We start from the raw sequence: 22,056 nt of genomic DNA, 5'->3' as shown, positions 1-22,056 counted from the left end.
TAAACTCTCCCGAGTCAGTGCCCTGGGTAGAGGTGACAGAGACCAGGTCAACACTTGCTGAGAATCTGTTCTAGTGTCTTGCCCTTAATGGAATCATAAGTGAAGGGGCAATCCGTCCCCAGACTCCCACAGAACATCTTTGCTTCCATGACATTCTTCACGTTGAGACTTTTTGTTACTCAAAAGTTAAGTTTCTTAAGACCCCATCTTAATGGGCATATATCCAGAAGATGCCCCAACTGGTAAGAAGGACACATGCTCCACTATGTTCATAGCAGCTTTATTTATAATAGCCAGAAGCTGGAAAGAACCCAGATGCCCCTCAACAGAGGAATGGATTCAGAAAATGTGGTACATTTACACAATGGAGTACTACTCAGCTATTAAAAAGAATGAATTTATGAAATTCCTAGGCAAATGGATGGACCTGGAGGGCATCATCCTGAGTGAGGTAACACAATCACAAAGGAACTCACACAATATGTACTCACTGATAAGTGGATATTAGCCCCAAACCTAGGATTCCCAAGATATAAGATACAATTTCCTAAACACATGAAACTCAAGAAAAATGAAGACTGAAGTGTGGACACTATGCCCCTCCTTAGAATTGGGAACAAAACACCCATGGAAGGAGTTACAAAGTTTGGAGCTGAGATGAAAGGATGGACCATGTAGAGACTGCCATATCCAGGGATCCACCCCATAATCAGCATCCAAACGCTGACACCATTGCATACACTAGCAAGATTTTATCGAAAGGACCCAGATGTAGCTGTCTCTTGTGAGACTATGCCGGGGCCTAGCAAACACAGAAGTGGATGCTCACAGTCAGCTATTGGATGGATCACAGGGCTCCCAATGGAGGAGCTAGAGAAAGAACCCAAGGAGCTAAAGGGATCTGCAACCCTATAGGTGGAACGACATTATGAACTAACCAGTACCCCGGAGCTCTTGACTCTAGCTGCATATATATCAAAAGATGGCCTAGTCGGCCATCACTGGAAAGAGAGGCCCATTGGACTTGCAAACTTTATATCCCGCAATACAGGGGAACGCCAGGGCCAAAAAGGGGGAGTGGGTGGGTAGGGGAGTGGGGGTGGGTGGGTATGGGGGACTTTTGGTATAGCATTGGAAATGTAAATGAGCTAAATACCTAATAAAAAAATGGAAAAAAAAACCCATCTTAAGTTAAAACCTTTCTACTGTGTCCAAGAAACCCATCTGTGCTTCTGCCCAGTTATGCCTCTTAAGGGGACTATAGGATGGGAGAAAAGTCTGAGAGAAAGGCTCAGGTTATTGCCCACGCTCATGACCAAGGGAGACATATGTGGTATGAGACTGTATTATATATATGTGTGTGTGTAATATAGTACACATTACACATCTGCATTCAATGAAGGGGTGGCCAACTTGGCTTTGACAATCCCAACCAGTATCAGCCCACCAGCCCCACCAGGTGGGGAGAGTAAAGGCCTGTGGCAGTGTTCCTGATCTCTGGAAACTAAACTGGAAAGTGACTTGATTCTCACACAAGCACCTTACAAGGCTCTATTATAGTGCATGAGCCTTTACGAACAGGAAGAAAGGTAGGAAAACTTAAGGCACATGAGATTTCTGTAAGAAAGATGGATTCCCTTTCTCTCTAGATTTGGTTCCCAAAATCCTGATGAGTAGAGAGATTATTCCTTTCTTTCTAGAGGCAGCAGAAGTCTCTGTAAGTAAGGAGGATGTCTGCATAAAGTTAGCTGGGGCAGCAGGTTTGACGGTTTCTGGAAGTCAAAGGCTACAAAAGAAAAGTGGCCTGAGTGACTGGTTTGTCCTGGATTTGGTGATGCCATGAACAGTGACCAAAGGAGCATGCCCAGGGTGCAGGTGCTCCCCACACAGGCAAGGACACAAGTTTCTTAAGGGGAAACATTTTGAGAATGTGTCCTCACTAGAGCACACATAACAGACGTCAGCCACCACCCCCAGCCGAGAGTGCTGATTAAAAGATACTCACAGTGCCGTGGGAGATGGTGAGGAAGCCATTTTTAACGGAACACTTCCTCTTCTGCCACACTTTCCGGATCCTTAAGGAGAAGAGGGGAGAGCGGGAGAGTTTAGATAAGAACTCAGGAGATAGAACACAGGACATAATCAGCCACGCTCCAACCAGCACCGAGCTGGCTAGTCACCTACCCATCGCTCTTCTTGTAGAGGTTCCCGTTCCTCTCTGTTCCATGCTCCTTGTTTCCCTGAGGTTGATGTAAGCTGTAGGCTGTACTTTGGCGAAGTTGTGAGTCCTGAAATGTGGCCAAGAAACTGCTTTTTAATGTATCTTGTTTAAGTCTCAGTTAAAAAAAAAATCACTACATAAAGAGAAACATATGTGTAAATATTTTATTATTATTATAAAACTTCCCCTCTCATAAAGGCCATTCATCAGGCTATAGAAGGAAATGTCAAAACCAGTATTTCTAGTGTGGTGTCAAGGAGCTGAGTGTTAGAATATTGCCTTACATGTGGCTGACGCTGAATTCCATCCCAGCACTTCCATCTCCCCCTAGACCATCAGTACTTCTAAACTGGCTTTAATATGCCACCTTGGAAGTGCTGGATTTTAATTTGGACCCTGGCAATGGCTAGGGGATCCTGTGGTGTTGAAGCCTTGAGAAGGAAGGTTCTACAATATATTGAGAAAGATCACTGCTTGCCGCATGGGCAAAAGAAAAAGAAAGCCATTTGGCCTTTCTACCTCAGTTTCTTTCTTGGACAACAGGAAACACTCTATAAGACAGTAAATGTGCTAAGGATACATACAGCCACATATGTAAAACACCTGGTACATAAGAGCATTGGTCAAATATTCCCCAGCTCGCCTCATCAACCTCATGGTGTGCACACACGTGTGGGAGGTGGGTGTCACTGTTCCTAATTGTTCTAACGCTGACTAAGCACACCACAAGAGCAGAAGGCATGCATGTGCTCAGCTGAGACTCACAGCATATATGCACCGAATGACAAACTCTAGTACTAGAGTTTCTCAGAGCAAGAACCAGTGGGAAGTCTCCAGAACCCAGGCCAGTGCCAGTCCTGACAGGCCCCCATCCCACACTGAGTACAAGGAGTGACCAGCCAGTACTGGATTCCAGCAGACCTATGGGAGTAAGCTGGAAGATCCCACTAACAGCTCACAACTAGGCAAGAGCCAAGACCTTTTGTGTTTATTGTGGATTCTGTCACACTGGTTCTCTTCTCCTGAGGAAGCAGTTGTGATGATATGAAGAGCTTTGCGTAAGGGGCAGAGCCTCTCAAAGCCAGAGCAGAGTGTAGAAAAGAAGATAAGTCCCTATGCCGCCCTCCTTCCACCAAGCCACACTGGAAGACCCAGAGACTAGGGACAACTTCCTTCTAGGTGTCAAGCAGCAGCTGATCACTCCCAAGAAAGCAAAGGCAGTGGCCAGACAATGAAGAGACTAATATATGACAGTCAACGTAATCCAAGCCCAACAAAGAATTAAAAACACCCAAGAATGGAGGGACCAAAAGTGCATTCTGCAGAAAGCCTGGAAGAGTCTCTCAAAGGTCTTTTTAAAAAACAACAAAACAAACAAACAAACAAAGATTCAAGGCAAGGGAGTTAGAAGTCAAGAGACAAGAGTGGGAGTGGTGGCCGGGACTTGGAAGAAGAGACGTACCACCGAGCCAAGAGGCAAAACAGCCAGCTTGATAGTCAGAGTACAGGCTTTGGCTTCAAGGGACAGCAAGCCTCATGGACTCCCAATTTAGGATATTTTTGTAATTTTGTAATTTGTACTTTAGGGGGTCATACATACAAGAAACCACCACCTAATTTAAGATCATGGAGGCTGTAGCTATAAATAAGTCTTTTGAAGGTTTTACAGCTCTCTTTGAGTTAATTTAAGGTTATGATGTGTGGCAGGGTTTCAGATTCCCTCCATTTCTGATGCGGACACAGATGTCTCAAGACTACTCTTTTCCCACAGTCCTGGCAACACTGGTGGAGTCTACTGACCATAAACGTATGGTTTCTGACTGAACTCAATTCTGTGTCGTCTGCACCCCATTCACACTCTGCACAACACACCACAGTCCTGCACTTGTTACAGCTTTGTGGTCAGTTCAGAAGTCAGGTCGTGTGAGTTCTCTAACCTTGCTCTCTTTCATGATTGCTTTGGATATTCAGAATCCTTCTGCATTTCCGCATACTTTTCAGAGTCAGCTTGTCAATTTCTGCACAAAGGCATCTGGGATTTTGATGCAGAGAGCACTGAACCACTGGATGCATTTGGGGGAGTACTGCTTACGTGTAAAACTGTTAAGTCTTGTTATACACTTGATACCAGATCCATGAAAGCCAGTGTCTGGGTGCTGAGCCTCGGGCCTCACACTCTCCCTAAAGGACAGTACTTTAAGTCTCAGAATACCTGGGGCAAATCTAGCTTTCTACAGTGTAAGAAATCCTGCCTTGGTCATGACTCTTTATAGAAGACTAAAATTAAGCCCATCAAAGACTCATTAGAGCTGGGTGTGGTACACACCTGAAATGTTCACATGGGGGCAGGGAGGCAGGGCTAGTAGAGGAAAAGTGATGCAGGTAGGACCTATGACTGGGGAGCCAAATAGTCCGAGTCCTGGGCCTATAATAGGAGGGCGGGGCTTGAGCAAGAGTAGGAAGGCTGGAGAGATAACTTGGCAGTTAAGATCACCATCAGATCTTCCAGAGGTCCTGAGTCCAATTCCCAGCAACCACATGGTGGCTCACAACCATCTGTAATGAGATTTGATGCTCTCTTCTGGTGTGTCTGAAGACAGCTACAGTGCACTGATATACATAAAATAAACAAAAAAATTTTAAAAAGAGTGGGAGCAGCAAGTTGTAGGGGAGAGAAGAGGCTAGCAGGGAGGACTGAAGCAGGGAGGACTGAAGCTGGGAGGACTGAAGCTGGGAGGACTGAAGCAGGGAGGACTGAAGCAGGGAGGACTGAAGCTGGGAGGACTGAAGCTGGGAGGACTGAAGCTGGGAGGACTGAAGCTGGGAGGACTGAAGCAGGGAGGACTGAAGCAGGGAAGACTGAAGCTGGGAGGACTGAAGCTGGGAGGACTGAAGCAGGGAGGACTGGCAATGATCAACAGCGGAGTTGTCCATTATAGCTCAGACACTGAGGGTGACCACATGGTTCACTACTGCATCTAGGGGCTCCATAGCTGAAGAAATGAATTAGTACCTGTCAGTAACAGCTCTCTGATGAAGCCAATTTCCTCAGACCTCAAATCCTGCACCACCTGACCCATCACAGTCTCGGTGCCCCAGTGGCTGCCAACACAGCCATGCCTCATAAACTGCGTTATTTCTTCCTGAGTTAGAGTCTCCTCAGACCAAAAAAAAAAAAAAAAAAGCTCCCCACCAGTGCTCTAGAGAGCAGCCATGTTAATGTCAGGCACTGTCTCTTCTACCTATTGTGAAAGTCTCAAATCACAAGACTTGCACTTTCTGGACTAGGACAAGGTCACCATGCTGTGAGCAATCTCCAGCAAAGCAGCATTATGGAGAAGGTGCTCAGAGGCAGTCCTGCTGAGAAAGGACTTGGGATGCACTAGAAGGGCATACAGAGCAGGGAGGGCCGGGTAAGGGGGCCGGGGGAGGTGAAGCGGCTCCATTCTCGGGAAAGCACGGCAGTGGTGGAAGTCTAATCTAAACTTGGGAATTTTCCATTACCCTTGTCTTATGCATCCAAATTCTACCATCTTTACAGTAAAATCATCTACTACAGTGAAAGTGGAGACATTGAAAGCGGAAATGAACCAGCCATTAAGATGTATGAAGAAATAGCTATGAATAAAACATGCAAAACTCTGGAATTTGTGAAAATACTGGGTACTTACTCTCCTAGACTTCGGTCACAAAAGGTAAATGCATTTAGGAGAAAAACAACAAGATTCAGTTACAGTCTGAGAACTATGTTTTGTTAAGTAGTGACTTAAATTTACTGAGAGCTAAGAGGATTTACATTAAATTCTCATCACATCCCAGCACTCAGGGGTTGCGGCAAGAGGATCATTTGAGTCTCTGAGTTCGGGGCTAACCTCAACAATGGACTAGAGACAAAGTTATCCATTATAATAGCCAAACCACATTGTTATCACTTGGTGATGTGTGGGGGACTCAAACATATCACCATACCAAAGGAACGATGGAGAAGAACCAGACGGCTGGTCACTTAAGTGCAACCGTATGGAAAGCTAATTCTTTTCCTCTTTGCAAACGCGTCGTTGTTGTTAGAGTGTGTGCACGTCTATGTGTGAGAGTGGCCAGGCCAGGGCCAGGACAGGTGTCATCAGGACTTGGTTCTCTCCTTCCACGGCAGCATCTGGGAGCTGAACCGGTATTAGGTTTGTGCACCGAGAGCTTTTGCCCTCTGAGCCATTGTATTGGCTCCCTTCCCATCTTTTACTTTTTATTTTTATGTAAGACCTCATTATATAGTTCACCCTGGCCTGGAATTCACTATGCAACACCAGCTGGCCTCAAACTCATGGTGGTCCTCCTGCCTCAGCCTTCTAAGTGCCACTCACTACACCCAACCCAACTCTTCACAGATAGAACACTCTTGGGCTTTAACGGAATCAGTTCTGTTCCCACTCCATAGGCTAGAGAAAGTTCACACAGGGTAAAGTTCACATGGGGAGAGTTCACACAGAGCACAACAGGGAAGCCACAGAGTCCAGGGATAGAACTCAGGGTACACATGAGATAAACGGAACCACCAGAAACTGGCAGAGCAGGAAGGCACCACACCTGGCCACTCAGACCCACAGTGGTTGCTGCTCCTAGAAGTAACTATCTCAAGATAGATATCCTTATAAAAATTCAAACAGCAAGACATTTTAGGGCTGATAGACATGGTCCTGTGAGCCCCTGATAGATACAGATGTCATACTCCTCAGCCCCAAACCTCTAAGGCATTGGCGGTGGCAGTGGGGGGGGGAGGGGGGGAGAACTGTGATCCCTCAATCTTAAATCCCCTCACCTCTTTCTGTTCCACCTGCAATGCTGACTTCAAAATATCTCGAAGTTGTATCAGCTGTCGCCGTTCCTCATCCTGGGCCTGTTTGATCTTTGAAAAGCAAGCAGAGCAGAGAAAAATAAAACCCGGGTGCACCTTAGATGTGGCAGATCGTGGTGTTGCTACACACGAGCGAGCACGCACGCACGCACGCACGCACGCGGCCTGTTCACATCCCTCAGCCCTGCTCCAGAAGCACCAGTCGTTTCCAGACAGCACAGCATGCATACAGGAGGTTATAGGACAGGGCCTGACTGTGCTACCAGCTGAAAGGGTGACTAAACAGCACAGGGGCGCCTACTCACGGTGTGGAGGTCCGTGGAGAGCGTCTCGATGGAAGGCTTGAGGCTTTCTACTGCTTTCAATCCATCCTGGAAAAAACTGGGGGAGGAAAAAAGCAGAGACTGCGTGTCACAAGGGAGAAGAAGGCTGTTAGAGGCAAGACTTATCAAGGGAAGGCGGCTGGACAGGATTTGATTCCTGGAGGGACAGAAACTATCCGGCAAAACCAGAATAAAACGACAAAATTGTAAATGAACAGAAAACGAATTATAAGCCTGAGCATTTGTGACTTTTTTTTTTTTGACCCACATAACAGGAGACCTGATTTTCCAGTTAATAAATGGAAACCAGACTCTCCTGACAGTGGCAGCAAGGGCTTCAAGGCCAAAAAGCCATGGGGTACAGACAAGAGTGTACACTAGAGAATATCCCCAATGGGAAACAATTAAGTGGGAGAGTATAAGAGAGAAACCAGGCAACTTTGACACACCTGGGTGACTGGGCTCCATCGGCACAGTGAAAGAGCATGGTGGGTTTTAAAGGTTAGAAAGCAAAAGGAATCTCCTAATGATAGGGACTGGTGGCTGTCAGGCCACTTAAGACAAAGGCAATGTTGCAAAGTTGCTGGTCTTCAGCACAGCCCGAAGCATGCTGGTCAACCTGGTGGATTCAGGACCTAAGAGACTCACATCTGGGTCTGTGTGCAAGGGCATTTCCAGAGAGGAGGCAAGAAAGACCAATGTGAATATTGGTCAGGATGGATGATTGTTTTGATGTGTTCTTGGATTCGGTCAGCGAGAACTTTATTGAGGATTTTTGCATCGATATTCATAAGGGAAATTGGTCTGAAGTTCTCTATCTTTGTTGGGTCTTTCTGTGGTTTAGGTATCAGAGTAATTGTGGCTTCATAGAAATAGTTGGGTAGAGTACCTTCTACTTCTATTTTGTGGAATAGTTTGTGAAGAACTGGGATTAGATTTTCTTTGAAGGTCTGTTAGAACTCTGCACTAAACCCATCTGGTCCTGGGCTTTTTTTGGTTGGGAGACCATTAATGACTGCTTCTATTTCTTTAGGGGATATAGGACTGTTTAGATCATTAACCTGATCTTGATTTAACTTTGGTACCTGGTATCTGTCTAGAAACTTGTCCATTTCATCCAGGTTCTCCAGTTTTGTTGAGTATAGCCTTTTGTAGAAGGATCTGATGGTGTTATGGATTTCTTCAGGATCTGTTGTTATGTCTCCCTTTTCATTTCTGATTTTGTTAATGAGAATGCTTTCCCTGTGCCCTCTAGTGAGTCTGGCTAAGGGTTTGTCTATCTTGTTGAATTTCTCAAAGAACCAGCTGGGATCCCAGACTGAATAAAAAGGAGGCACCAAGCCAAAGGCCCCACTTCTCTCTTTGCTTTCTGATATGCTGTGACCAGCTACCTCATCTGTTACCATAACCTTCCTTTGGCAGACTACATCTACACACACCGTGAGCCTCCTGCCTTACTCTCTCTTCCTTAACATGCTTTTATAGGCTATTTTATCATAGGAAAAGTAAGTCAGGCACCCTGCTGGGCTGGGGAAACTCAGTTGTTTGATAAGCCTGACACCCAGAACTCAGTCATTCCTGAGAAACATACACAAGAAGGCAGATGTGGTGTGCATTCTAATGCCAGCACTCCTACGGTGAGAAGGAGGTGAAGACAGGAAAACTGGCCAGAAACACATATAGCGGCAGAAAAAGAGACTATGGAAGGAGAGGATGGATTCCCAGAGTGGTCTTCTGACCTCTGGGCCACCCAATGACACACAAGCATCACACACCTACACACACACACATACACACACAAATTTAAAAATAAATGATAAGAATATAGCTGAGGGGGCTGGTGAGATGGCTCAGTGGATGAGAGCACCGACTGCTCTTCCAAAGGTCCTGAGTTCAAATCCCAGCAATCACATGGTGTCTCACAACCACCCATAATGAGATCTGACGCCCTCTTCTGGTGTGTCAGAAGACAACTACACTGTCCTTATATATAATTAATAAATCTTTGGGCTGGAGCAAGCAGGGTTGACTGGAGCAAGCAGAGGTCCTAAAATTCAATTCTCAACAACCACATGAAGGCTCACAACCATCTGTACAACTAAACTACAGTGTACTCACATACATTAAATAAATAAATAAATAAATAAATAAATAAATAAATATCTCTTTAAAAATTATATATGGGCCAAGAAGAAAATGGCCTGGGTCTCACATACAATATTCACATAGGTGATTTTTCCTTTTTCCTTTTAAATTCACCAGTGATCCTGTGAGACTCTTTCATACTGTGTGTCATAAAACAAAGGGGTCATGAAAAAAACATTGTAGCCTGTAACTCAGCTTAGTGATGGATACACACACACATGCATACACACATACATATATTCATATACATGCATATAAACACATGCATACACACATGTATATATATATACACACATGCATACACACATATGCACACACATGCATATACACATGCATGCATGCACACACACACACACACACACACACACACACACAGTGAGCTATGGACACACTGACACCAGGCTGCTAGAGTTCTTACCTCACTCCTTAGACACGCACACGGATGTGAGTATCCGCACACGGATACTGACCATTCTTGGTTTATCTGGTATGTATGTTCTGAACAGACTGTGCTTCTGGATTAGCAACTCAGTCCCTGTGGCAGTGTGTGATCTGTCCAGGTGTTTGTGGTCAGAGTAAGGGCAGAAATGCCAGGTCCCCTGCCTCTCTGGGCCTCCTAAATTGACACAGAAACCTTGAAGAACTATGGAGTTATGGGAACCAGAAACTGGGTTTGCTTCTATTGTGAACTCATGTGATCCCTGTGGCTTAAAGTTTTTCTTTATGTGATGATTTTCTTAGCATTCTGGTAATGTAGCTAGGTCATAGAAGAGGAAGAGACAGAGAATGCAAATACAGGAAAAGTAGAAAACACAACAGCTCCTGAAGGCAGTGGTGCCTGGGGAGGGGACAGGTGCATAGCCCTAGGCACCTCTGGAGCTTGGCAACTCTCCCCAAGGTAGGTGGAGAGAGCAAGCAAGCATGTAGCCAAGGGCTCCGGGACCTGGCTCTCACACATACATGTTTCCTGGAGAGTGCACTCAGAAGAGTGATTAAAAACTTGGGCTAAAAACATAGATCTCATCTTTGTCACAGCCTTGATATACTTACTCGAATCCACCTATAATGCCCACCCCCACCCCTTTCAAAGCTCCCATCTGTCAGTGCGCTCCTTGTGGAGAACGCCAGGCTTGGCCAGCAGCTTCAAAGTACAGAGGCTCAAGGGCTGGCTGCTTTGGTGACCTCCGTGTGTGTCTCTTTGAATCTTTCCCCAAAGCCTATTAGCATTTTCCCTAGTCAAGCATTTTCCTCCAGCCAAAGAGCTTTTATCATCGGCGCTATCAAGTCGGACTTTGTTCTCTGGCCTGTTAGACACTCTCTAGCCGGTTCAACCAGACTTTCAAGACCTGGAAATAGAACTATTTAGATGCAATCTTTGGTCCTCTCCCGTATACCAAGCCTTTCACGATCATACTACCATCACACCTGACAGGTACCTCATCTGCTGAGGATCTAACTGTAGCACACGTCCTTTCCTGGCATGAAAGGAAAGCCCGCCAGAGCTCTGGTTCCCAAGTCTCATCAATGCAATATCTCAAGTCCATCGTGTATAGCTGGCCATGATGGCTCTGAGCAGTAACTACTAACACCCACTTCCACCTCTGAGAGTGACCGCCTCATTTTAGTTACCGTTTCAAAGGCTGCCCTACTTCTAGATTCTATTACAAAACAGCATCCTACCCCTTCAGCTGCTCCAGGGATGCCAATGCTATCTTTACGAGAAATAAAAATCCATGATGCATTCTTCAAAAATACTTCAAAAAGCTGCAACAAAATGTGACAAGCAAAAATGAATTTAAGAAGCAAAATTAAATAAGGTACATGGAGGTTGTCCTAAGAAGATGATACCACACAGAGGCTTCTCATATTCACAGAAGACAGCTGTGGTGAGGAAGCTATGAGGCTCGGGACCCAGATACCCGAGGAGGGAGTGGGAAGGAGTTTATAGCCTGCAGAACGCACATGCGGCCTCAGGTTCACAGGGTCTGAGAGCCAAGCTTTTGGGCTTTGTTGTATCTCCCCAAATATGAATTAGCCAATGTGAAGATGCAGCCCCCACACATGCCCACACACTAGCACTCATCCAAAGAGGAAGCAGGAAGATTCATATTTTAGAAGGTTATTGAGCTCGTGGCCATAAAAGGCCAAGTAATTCACTTTCCACAAGTGGCCCGTTGCTACCCAACTGATAAGTTTGTGCAAAATAAAGAAGAAGAAAAAAAAAAACAAAACGGAAATCTGAGAATAACTTCTTCCTAAAAATAAAAACTCAGCAAGGAAGCGACCCACTTCCTACATAGCCTGGCACTCGGGTTACGGGGAGGACAGAGCAGCCACTCTCTGATGAACCATCATTGCTTTGAGTCGGTCAGGGAAACCACCTTAAAAATTCTAGAAATACCAGGTCCTCTTGACTCTGGGCCAATCTTCCCCAGCACAAGCTTCCCCGATCATAACTGCAGAGAGGCTATGTCACCACAACCATACTAGGTCACCAGAGCCATACAGGGGTGCGCTCACAAGCCCTGCTGCACATATGTGGCTGGTCCACGTAGCAGCTCTGGACATGGGAATGAATGAAGAGCCATCTGGAAGGCACAGCAAGACTGTAGCAGAGGCAAGAGCCCATCAGGGCTGCTGCAGGGACTGAGGCCCAGGAGAAACCAGGGGACTTCTGCTGACATTCAGAAAAGGAACAAGGTATGGGCAGTGACACCAGCCCTAGGCAAAGCCCATCCAGGGCGAGGTAAACAATCTGAGGTGGCAACTTGAGACTCCACACTCTCCACTCCAGCTGTGACCAGTCCAGCCAAGTACTTTATCTCAGCCTACTCTATGGAAGTCCACTGTCCGAGGCTACTCTTTTTTTTTTTTTTTAATGTATAATGTATTTGTTTGGCTTTATGTGTACACGTGTGTACGTGAATGTATGTATATCACATACCTGCAGGAGTCCTCAGAGGTCAGAAGAATTGGGTTCTCCCAAAACTCGAGTTATAGATGGTTGTGAACTGTTATGTAGGCACTAGGAATCCAACCTGAACCCTCTAGAAGAGCAGCCGCATTCTTTGCAGCTGAGCCATCTCTCCAGTCTTCAGAACACTTTGGAAAACATCCAATGCCTACGACCATCTCCCCAACCACATCCCTTTAACTCAGCACCTTGCATAAAGCCTGACACAGCATGAATTCCATCAAAGACTGCTGGGTCAGTGAGTAAAAGAGCCATGGGTGTGCACTTACACCAGTGCTCAGGGGCCTGGGACAGAAAGAGAATCATGTGGAGGCTGACATCCAGAGAACAGAGCTAAGTACCTAGAACATGAAGTATTTCTTTCCTATTGACTTTCCATATCTGGCAGCTTATGAAAGCACTATACTAATAATATAATACAAGTTAACACCATTTCCCTACTCCTTCAAAAACAACACAAACCTCTGAGATCATGTGTCAGATCAAGCAAGTCACCAAGAAAAAATGTATGTGACAATTAAGTCAATTTTTAGATATTGTATACTTTTATTTTTTTACTGAGACACAAGTTTCAAGCTATAAGATGGTCCTTTCAAAGTGACATGATGGTGGGTTTCAGAATATTGACATGGCTGAGCCACCAGCACGATCCCAGAACGTTTCTGTTATCTCCAAAGGCAAGTACACACCCACCAACTGTCAGATCCCATCTCTCTCTTTCCTATGGTAACTGCTAAGCTGCTTTCTGTCTATAAATATGCTTTAACCCCTGACTTGGCAAACGCACAGTCATGCAATGTGGTCTTATGTCTCTAGCTTCCATCCCTCTACAAAGTCAAGGTGTTGTACCCTGAGCACTTCTTCTTTCCTTCTATGGTCATTCATTCATTCATTCATTCATTGACAGGGTCTCATATAGCCCAGGTTGGTCTCTATATAACCAAGGATAATCTTAAACTTCTGTCACTTCTGCCTCTACCTCCTAAGAGCACCTGGACTATGCGTGTGTGCCATCACATTGGTTTATGTAGCGTGGGAAATTAAACCCAAGGCACCACTGTGCCCCCACCATATCCACGCCCCCCCACTCCCACATGCTAGGCAAATACTCTACAAAAACAGCTATATCACCAGTCCCAGCCCGTGATAATTTCTTCCTTTCCTTCTGTTTTCTTTGCAGTTCTGGGGATTGAGCCTGGGCTTCCTTCCACACATGCTAAGCCAAGAGTGATCTATATCTTCAGCCATGCCACGGTCATTTCCAAGTCAATGTTTATTCCCTCAGAGCAATGTTATCCATCTGAAGCTGCTGTCCATAGAACAACATTTGAAAAGACGCCATAGAGAAGGGACACTTACTTGCACTGGGCGTGAAAGTACTTGATCAGATTCTGAAGCAAATCCACTCCCTTTTTCACCTTGATTTCATTGACCTTCAGCAGGTACTGTGGAGAAGGGAAGGATGTTGAGAGAAGACATTGAGAAAGGATGTTGTCAGGAGCTTAACGGGGGCTGCTGAAGACGCTGAGGATGTCTTTTAAACCAGGGACTCTAGTAGCCTAGGCTAGCCTTGAACTGGTTCGTCACACAGTCAAGGAGGGCCTTGACTTTTTCATCCCCTCCCTTCTGCCTCTCAAGTGCTAGGGTTACAGGTGTGTAATACCACATCTGTCTTATCTGCAGAGCTGGAGACTGACCCCAGGGGTTCATATATACTATGTGCAGACCTTGCCACCAACTGAACCACACCCTCTGTGACTCTTTCTTGACTTCTTTAACAGCTTGTAGACTGGGCGGGGCTTGTGATAAACAGACGCTGGGTACCCTCTGCATACAAGACTCAATGGTTATGATAGCCAGGTAATTCAATATTTAAGAACCATATCTCCTAACTAGATATTCTACCACGTCCAGCCAGGATACTCTTAGTCTGGTTGCAGGGAAGGAGGCTGCCCAGAACAAATGGGTGTTTCTAACTATCTTGGGTCTTCCTATGCACATTCCTCTCCCCAGGTCCTTTTTGTTCCATTTGAGACCGTGTCTTTCTATGTAGTCCTGGCTGTCCTGAAATCAATGGCATATGCCACCTCACTCAGCTTCAAGTTCCTTTCTTTGTCGGGTCGCTGTCTTCAATACTAACTGCTATCTATAATCTAGTAGCTGAGATTTCATTACCATGTTGCTGACCCAAAGCACTTCCCCTAAATATAAGTGCTAAAAAGATGAATTTTAAATTAAATTGTATCAAAGCCACTTCTAACCTGAGGAATCCACTAAGGGCCACTTAGCAGGCATTATGAAATGCACCTGTCCCTTCCTAAAAGTATACAGAACAAGGGCTCTAAAAACCCTCTTTGCCCTAACTGTGAGGCTGTGGTATAAGAATTCTGAGCACACCTCATCTTCAAGCCCAGGAAAACCTGCTAACCTGAGCTGTCCCGTGAGTTCCTGGCTGTCTCGAGAGATTAGCCCAAGTCCAGGAACTCTCCCAGGCCAGCTGTGCAAGCCAGGCAGGGAACAGGAAGCCATTCTGAGAACATAACGACCAATTTTCTCCTCTCTGTAAGAGCTGCCTATGTGTTCTCTTCTCCTTCCTTTTTGATAGTTATTGGCTGTTAACTGGATATCTGGCCAAGGGCCAAAATGATACAATCGTTAAATAAAATGCTTGGCAATGAATCAAGACTTAAAATGTGCACACTCTTTGACCCGGAAGTTCTACTTACCGGAACTTATTCTAAGAGACAATCAGAAAAGCGTACAGAGATTAATAGGAAGGAGGGTTTACCACGGCTTTTTTTTTTTTTTTTAAATATTGCTCAGTTTAAGAGGGTGTAACAATTGGCACTGGGCCAGGATGACACTGCTGCAGAGCCCAGGGAGAGACGGGGCCATTCTCATTCACAGTGAGGCACAGAAACACAAAGGCCTCATGCTTAGTGACCTGTAAGCTGGGGATCGGCTTCCCCTCTGCCCTTCGATAGGACACAGGCCACTGGGGAACTGGAATACCAAGGATACAGTGATGCCATTGTCTGCATGAATGTTTTCTGGCTGAATCTTCACTCTTCCCTTCCACCAACTCCACAGGGGCACTCAGAAGTCTTAAAAGCATCAAAGAAGTTAAGCCAACTCCTGTGAGAAAGTATGGGGGGCGGGCAGGGAGGACACTCTTCAAGTCCTCTCTTCTACTTTAAAAACAAAACCAAACAAACAAAAACGGAGAGAGTCTCATCTGTCTGTGGTCTGCGTGTACGTGCGCACATGTGTACAAGCACACACTCGTACATGGAGGTCTATCTGGAGGCCAGGAGAGGGTGTCCGGTCCCTTGGAGCTAGAGTTACAGGTGTTTTCCGCAGCCTGACTTAGATGCAGGGATCTACAACCTGGTCGTCAGGGATGGGCAGCACATGCTTTTAACTCCCGAGTCCCCCTCGCTTCCTTTATTAAAAGTTGGTGTCAGACTGACCTAAAGCCACACGCCAGTAAGTAGTCTAACATTCCTCTAGCAAAGCAAACCTTTAGTACAGAAACGCAGCCCAGTACCCGAGCCGGTGCTGTCACCAGAGCCACAGGTCTGTCTCGGTGGAGAGGAGGTATGCACGCGCGCGCGGGTCTGGGCCTGTATGGAGTGGCTTTCCTCTCACCGCGTCTCACCTCACACATCTGCAGCTGGAAGAACCGTCTTTCCTTCTCCATCTCCTCTGCAATCTCAGCCCCGCTTATTTCAGTACGAATCATCCCGTGGAGCTTGGCATGCTCCTTTTTCTCCTTTTCTATTTTGGTTCTATGTGTGAAGACAAAGCAGGGATTAATCAAGAGGCCTCTCGGCACAGCACTCCCCACTGGACAGCCTCAGAATCATCTACAGAGATAAACACTCGCCACGCTCTTTTGAGCAGGCAACCTTTTAACTCTTGCAGAAAGCAAACCACCTGTTGTCTCTTAAAAACACATCGGACTTGGCCTTCCTGCTACCTACTGAACAGATCCTGCCTAAGCAGGTATTACGTCCGATTCGTGTCTGATGGAAGATCCACAGACACCTTGCTCTGGATCACACCGGCCTCTGTCTGAGACCTGCACTAGTACCTTCCCTGCCCCAATTAGTACAGTCACAGCTACTCCGGCTTCCACATTACTCTCTACAGCATCATGCTGTTCATCTGTCCTTCGGGCCCTTTTCATGGTGACTTCCTGCTGAGCTACTTTCCTAAATGTCACATGTTTAGGTTGGGTATAAACTGACCAGCGCAGCACGCACCAGAACCACCAGGCACACACATACACACACGCACACACTCTACCTCCTGTGACAGGGAACTCTCAAGTAGCCTGTTTAATCATCAAACAACTTTTAAAGAAAGTGCCAGATATGTCTCTGTGTGTCATGGGAGGTAGAGTGTGTGCGTGTGTGTATGTCTGTCTGTCTGCGTCAGCCCTGTCTGGGCACACAGGGTAAACCCATCCAGCTGAAGGAGAAAAGAATGTGAGGGACTAAGAGGCCATTTGGCAGGGACACTGTTCAGTGAATTCAGGCATCTCAATGGAGCTGTGACTGTGGGGTATTACAGTCTCTGGACTCCTTATACAATTCTATGGTCACTGGCCATGTATCTAAATATTCAGTACAGAGCTGTTGCCGAGAATCCTGAAGACATCTTCAACCTAGTTTTTACACGTGGCAAGGCCTCTTGGGATAGAGGAACCACTTATATTCATGGGTTTAAAAAAATAATAGCTTTTTTATGTATCCTCGGTTGCCCTGCCCCTTCCACACCAGACTCTGAACCTTTGTAGGTGATTCTGTCCTATGCTGTGCAGGCAAATCTTCATCTTAGAAAATGTGGCACCTTCTCTCCCCAGTCTATCTCTTCACAGCCAGAAGCCTCTCTCCCACCGTGCTCTCTAATCGAGCTCTTGGGAGAAGGAAGCAGGCACGGGTACAGCTGGATGAAAGTTGGACAATAGCACTCCTGACCCTAGCTTGAGACCGTCTTGCTGGGTACATAAGTGGCAGCCCTCAGCAAGGCCCATCCCTGCTCACATCACAGAACCTATCACAGTTAAAAAAGGCTACGTGGGGGGCTAGAGAGATGGCTCAGCAGTTAAGAGCACCGACTATTCTTCCAGGGGTCCTGAGTTCAATTCCCAGCAACCACATGGTGTCTCACAACCATCTGCAATGGGATCTGATGCCCTCTTCTGGTGTGTCTGACAGCTAGTGTACTCATATAAATGAAATAAATAAATCTTTAAAACAAGGAAAAGGAAAAAAAAGAGGCTAAGTGGATAAGGCCAGTGGTTGGGAATCTCCTTAAGTTGAACAGACCTTCAAGGTCCCCCAGTCTCATGTCACCCCTGCTGAGCATTTGAGTGGATGCTACCAGTGAAACTGCAGACCTGAAATCCAGGCCATTTCCAGACAGAGCGTACCATTTCCACAGTGGAATGGGTACCAAGAGGTGGCATTTCCACAGGTGGATCTGAGCTTTGTGATACTTCATTAACGGAGGAAAATCCCAGGGTGGCTTAAAAACAAAACAGCCCAGTTAAAACATCTGAAGTGATTTTTCCCTTCCTAACCCTCCTCACTGCACCAGATGGTCTCACATGAAAGTTCTTTTCCATTCAGGAATGCCTCCAGCCCCCAGAGAGATTACAACGTAAGCATACGGCATTTAAAAGAATTGTCATTTTCTCCAGCATTTAAATACTTTCAAGCCTTAAGTGCCGCCCCCTCCAGCTTTTTCTAGCTGGTTGATTCTTCCTGCCTTTGGCATGAGACACTGATAAGAAAGGCTCTAACTGCCTATAGCTGTCCAGGAACAGTCTGGTGGTTCAGGTCTCGGAGTCACAGAGCCCCAACCACTACATCCCTCCCTAGCAACAAAGATGCCAGGTCAAATGAAACATGAGGGGCTTGAAGTCCTAAAAACAAGAGAGCTGGTATTTCAGTTGAGAAATAGGAACCCAGAACTAAGAGTACACCTAAAAGCAAACAAAAACGAGCAAGCAAACAAAGCCACTTTGTGTGTGGCTGTGGGCTGTCTGCATGTGTAACTGAGGGGGTTCGTGCATCCTGGTAGGCATGCGGAGGTCAGAGGACAGCCTCAGGTGTCAGTTGGCTTTTGGCCTTGTCTGAGACAGAGTCTCTCGTTTGCCACACATCTTGCCACAAACTTTCAGGAATTCTTCTGTCTCCACCTCCCACCTCCACCCAGGAACACTGCGATTACAGACATGCACAAGCTTTTCATCTGGGTTCAGGTCTTCACACTTACATGGTCCGTGGCTTACCCACTGAGCCCTCTCCCCGGCTCCCAAGGTTTGTTTAATGAATCACCAGGAAGAAATAGCATGAAATACTGTTCTATAACCACCATGATACCACAGAGCTTGCTGGGAGAAGCCACCATTTCTGAATGCAGATAACAGATAGAAACGCACCTGCCATGGGGGTGGGGGGTGGGGGGTGGGGGGCATGGCAATGCAGCTTTGGGCAATTTCCTACCTGGATTAGGCTGATTCAGTTAAGTCCCTTCGAACAACAAAAACCTGACTGAAGACTGAAATCTCCAATTACCTACATATACTTATTTTTATTTTTTATTTTTTTTTTTGGTTTTTCGAGACAGGGTTTCTCTTTATAGCCCTGGCTGTCCTGGAACTCACTTTTGTAGACCAGGCTGGCCTCGAACTCAGAAATCCGCCTGCCTCTGCCTCCCGAGTGCTGGGATTAAAGGCGTGCGCCACCACGCCCGGCTCACCTACATATACTTATAAACAAACAAACAAACAAACAAAACACACTCACATTTTTGTTTCATAGTCCTTCCAAGCTTTATCAAAGGGCTTTTTCAGATCCTGTAAATAGAGAGGCAGCGAGTAAGTAGTTAATCATTAACTTCTGGGCAGCACAAACATCCTCATCCCTAGACTGGCTCTGCACAGGACTAGTCTGAAAGGATCATGTGTGGGATCCTATAAAAATAATAAGAGCCAGGTGCCTTTGATACACTGTAGGTGGGGTGGCTGGGCTGCCGGTTTTCTCCCTTTAAAGTGCGTGCTACTTTAAACACACAACTGCACACACAAGCAGCCCATACAACATGCGCATCACTCATTTTCACCTCCACCGCTGCCCCACTCTTCTGTTCCCCTGGATTTTCCTTCCACACTTTTCTGTTTGGAACTGAAGACTTATGATCTTTAAGAAGGCTTGGCTATTAAAAAAAAAAAAATCACTGAGGCTTTCAAGTCTATCAAAAGATTTCCACGCAGGTCTCTTCTCCTCAATGAAATTCTTTTTTGTGTTTAGTCTCTGTGTTTCCATCAGCCATGGAAGGTTCTTTTGTGAAACTGCCCTCCTGGCTCCTGACAGCCTGGCGCATGGTGTGAACCCATGCTTCCACTATGGGATCTGTCTTTCCTCTGTGGAAGGCAGCCTCATAACCCTTGGTTTTTGCTTTTGCTTTTCTCATCTCTGGGTCTCCATGGGGAAAACAAGTCATGCCTCTGGTGGTCCTCATAGCTCCCTTCTTGCATGCTCTGCAAGGGACACAGCAGGAGGTCCAGGCAGAAGTCCCCAAGATGGGCCAGACAGGCTTCCAGATATACCAAACGGAGACCGGAGAATCACACGCACATACAAAGGCCCGGATCTCTCAAGGACCCAGCCAAACATCCCTCTGGCCCCAAGGACTAATAAAATTCCAGCTTGCAGTAAGTACAAGACGTCGGCGGTATAAATGTCCAGGCCTGTCCAAACAGCCAGCATCTTCTGAAGGACAGACACACGGTTAGCCCACGCTTAGGAGACTTTCTGTCCTCTAGGATCCCTTCCTCGGAGTAAAGCCGCAACACCGCATCAAGGAAACCAGACCCACTGCCTGCCCCTGCTCCTGTCACGCTGAGGGAACCTCAGCTGACTTGTTTCCTGTCCCTTTACTGAGCTTGCAGCACCAGCAACAAAACAACCCAATGGCCAACGGGCACCGCTGTTCCCACGTAAGGTGGCATCAAAATGTCCCATTAGAGGAAACAAAGCAGATGCCATCCCTGTGGCCTCGTGTGTTGGTTGGGGTGACCCCATGACGTCAGAGTGCCAGGACTTGACTCCTCCTACCCCTTTTACTCCTTTCAGATCTCCTTTCAGCAAACTGTCCAAAGGGAACGAGATGATGTTGTTCATGTTCTGAATCTGAAAAAGGAGAGAAAACAGAAAAGATATTCAACTTCCTTTCCAATCCAAAGCAAAGATAACAAAGGTGTGGGAAGGGACCTGGCCAGCATGGTGTGGTGGCCTTACTCACCCTCAAACATTTTGTTTGAGAAGTGAGCACACAGCTAACGAAAGACCCGGATCTGTGTGCTTCCACAGGAAGAACCTCCCGTTGGTCAGTCGTGAAAAGTTATTTCAATGAGTAAAACCTAAACCTGTCTGAGAACCATCAATCAATAAGAGAATCAATCAATCAGTCAAAAGCCCAGAACAAAAGGCCGGGACCCACTTCCTACCACCCCTGCTGTGGTGTGGGGCAAGTGGTACTGTGTCACCAGACAAAAACTGGGAAGGGGACAGATTAAGGAACCCTTGCAATTTTCACAATTGAGGACAGTAGGTATTTGCATTTGCTCCTGACCAGTTCCTGTCCTGGAGCATGTGACCATGACCCCCTCACATGAGGACCATTGTCACTCGTATAGAGTCCAGAGTTCTCCATACTAATGAGGTATATAGATGTGCCTACCCTGAGGATTCAGCCAATAATCTTCCCTTCCTGGACATTCCTTCCTGAAAACGGTATTTAATCTCTGGTCTGCCCTGAATAATTTGTATGTACCATTTTCATCATAAATAAAGAGTTTGGATAAGCAAGGACTGTCTCTCTCATTAAGAACCAGTGAGAGGAAGCCTTCATTATTGAGCCAGGTTGCCCAAGTCTCCCGCAAAAGGCCCCCTCTCCAGGACCCCACTCCCACCGCACCCCCATGCACGCCCTTCCCCATCATTGGCCTAAGGGCCTCCATTCCCAACTCCTCTAGGTTTCCAGCAGCATCTGGATGTCCAGGAGTTTGGGAACCACAGCCTCGGCCTCAGCCTACATCGTTCCACACCCAGAGAGACAAGGGTTGAGGTCCCCATCTTAAGCTGTGTTCTGCCTCCCCTGAGTAGTATATCTGCGGCGAGCAAAGCTGGAATGTGGCCTAGAGACCCTGCGTTTAATCAGCCTGAGTGGCGTTTACACACCCCAGTGGCAAAGGAAAATGCTTCGAACCACACTGTAGGCACTCAGGGCTGGGGGTGGGGGGTGGGGTGTTTGCAAGCATGTCCCCGTCATGTGAATGAGAGGAAGGCAGATCAGAGGCTTCTGTCACTGAAAAGGACTGTGAGTGAATGGGTGCTGAGAGTGACCAGTGAGGAAACCAGTGAGTGTGTGTGTGGGGTAGACAGTAGAGTGCAAAGGGGGCAGTGTGTCAGTGTGCAGAGAGAGGGGATGCTCGTATGAGAGAGTGTGTATGGTTACGAGTGTCTGG

The 22,056-nt window shown here is 46.5% G+C and overlaps 1 protein-coding gene across 7 annotated transcripts in view; it reads right to left on the bottom strand.

The window, feature by feature from the left end:
* Asap2 (ArfGAP with SH3 domain, ankyrin repeat and PH domain 2) overlaps positions 1-22,056 on the bottom strand; it is a 158,804-nt gene that overhangs the window by 49,909 nt on the left and 86,839 nt on the right. For 4 of the 7 annotated variants that reach the window (XR_001780443.2, XM_006515047.2, XM_030246641.1 and 1 more), the window contains 9 exons: positions 20,645-20,719; positions 19,334-19,383; positions 16,174-16,303; positions 13,875-13,960; positions 7,379-7,454; positions 7,038-7,124; positions 5,893-5,901; positions 2,185-2,288; positions 2,006-2,075 (listed from right to left, as the gene is read on the bottom strand). Coding sequence is in view for 6 of the 7 variants with exons in the window: in XM_006515047.2 (XP_006515110.1) it covers positions 2,006-2,075; positions 2,185-2,288; positions 5,893-5,901; positions 7,038-7,124; positions 7,379-7,454; positions 13,875-13,960; positions 16,174-16,303; positions 19,334-19,383; positions 20,645-20,719 (687 nt within the window). In the remaining variant the exon portion in view is untranslated. The remainder of the gene's footprint in view (positions 1-2,005; positions 2,076-2,184; positions 2,289-5,892; positions 5,902-7,037; positions 7,125-7,378; positions 7,455-13,874; positions 13,961-16,173; positions 16,304-19,333; positions 19,384-20,644; positions 20,720-22,056) is intronic. The other 3 variants (XM_006515048.2, NM_001004364.2, NM_001135192.1) reach the window with 2 other exon arrangements.

This window comes from Mus musculus, chromosome 12, assembly GCF_000001635.26.
Source record: "Mus musculus strain C57BL/6J chromosome 12, GRCm38.p6 C57BL/6J".
NCBI lineage: Eukaryota > Metazoa > Chordata > Mammalia > Rodentia > Muridae > Mus > Mus musculus.
Note: the sequence above shows the minus strand (reverse complement) of the source record. Positions and strands in the feature narration are given on the sequence as shown.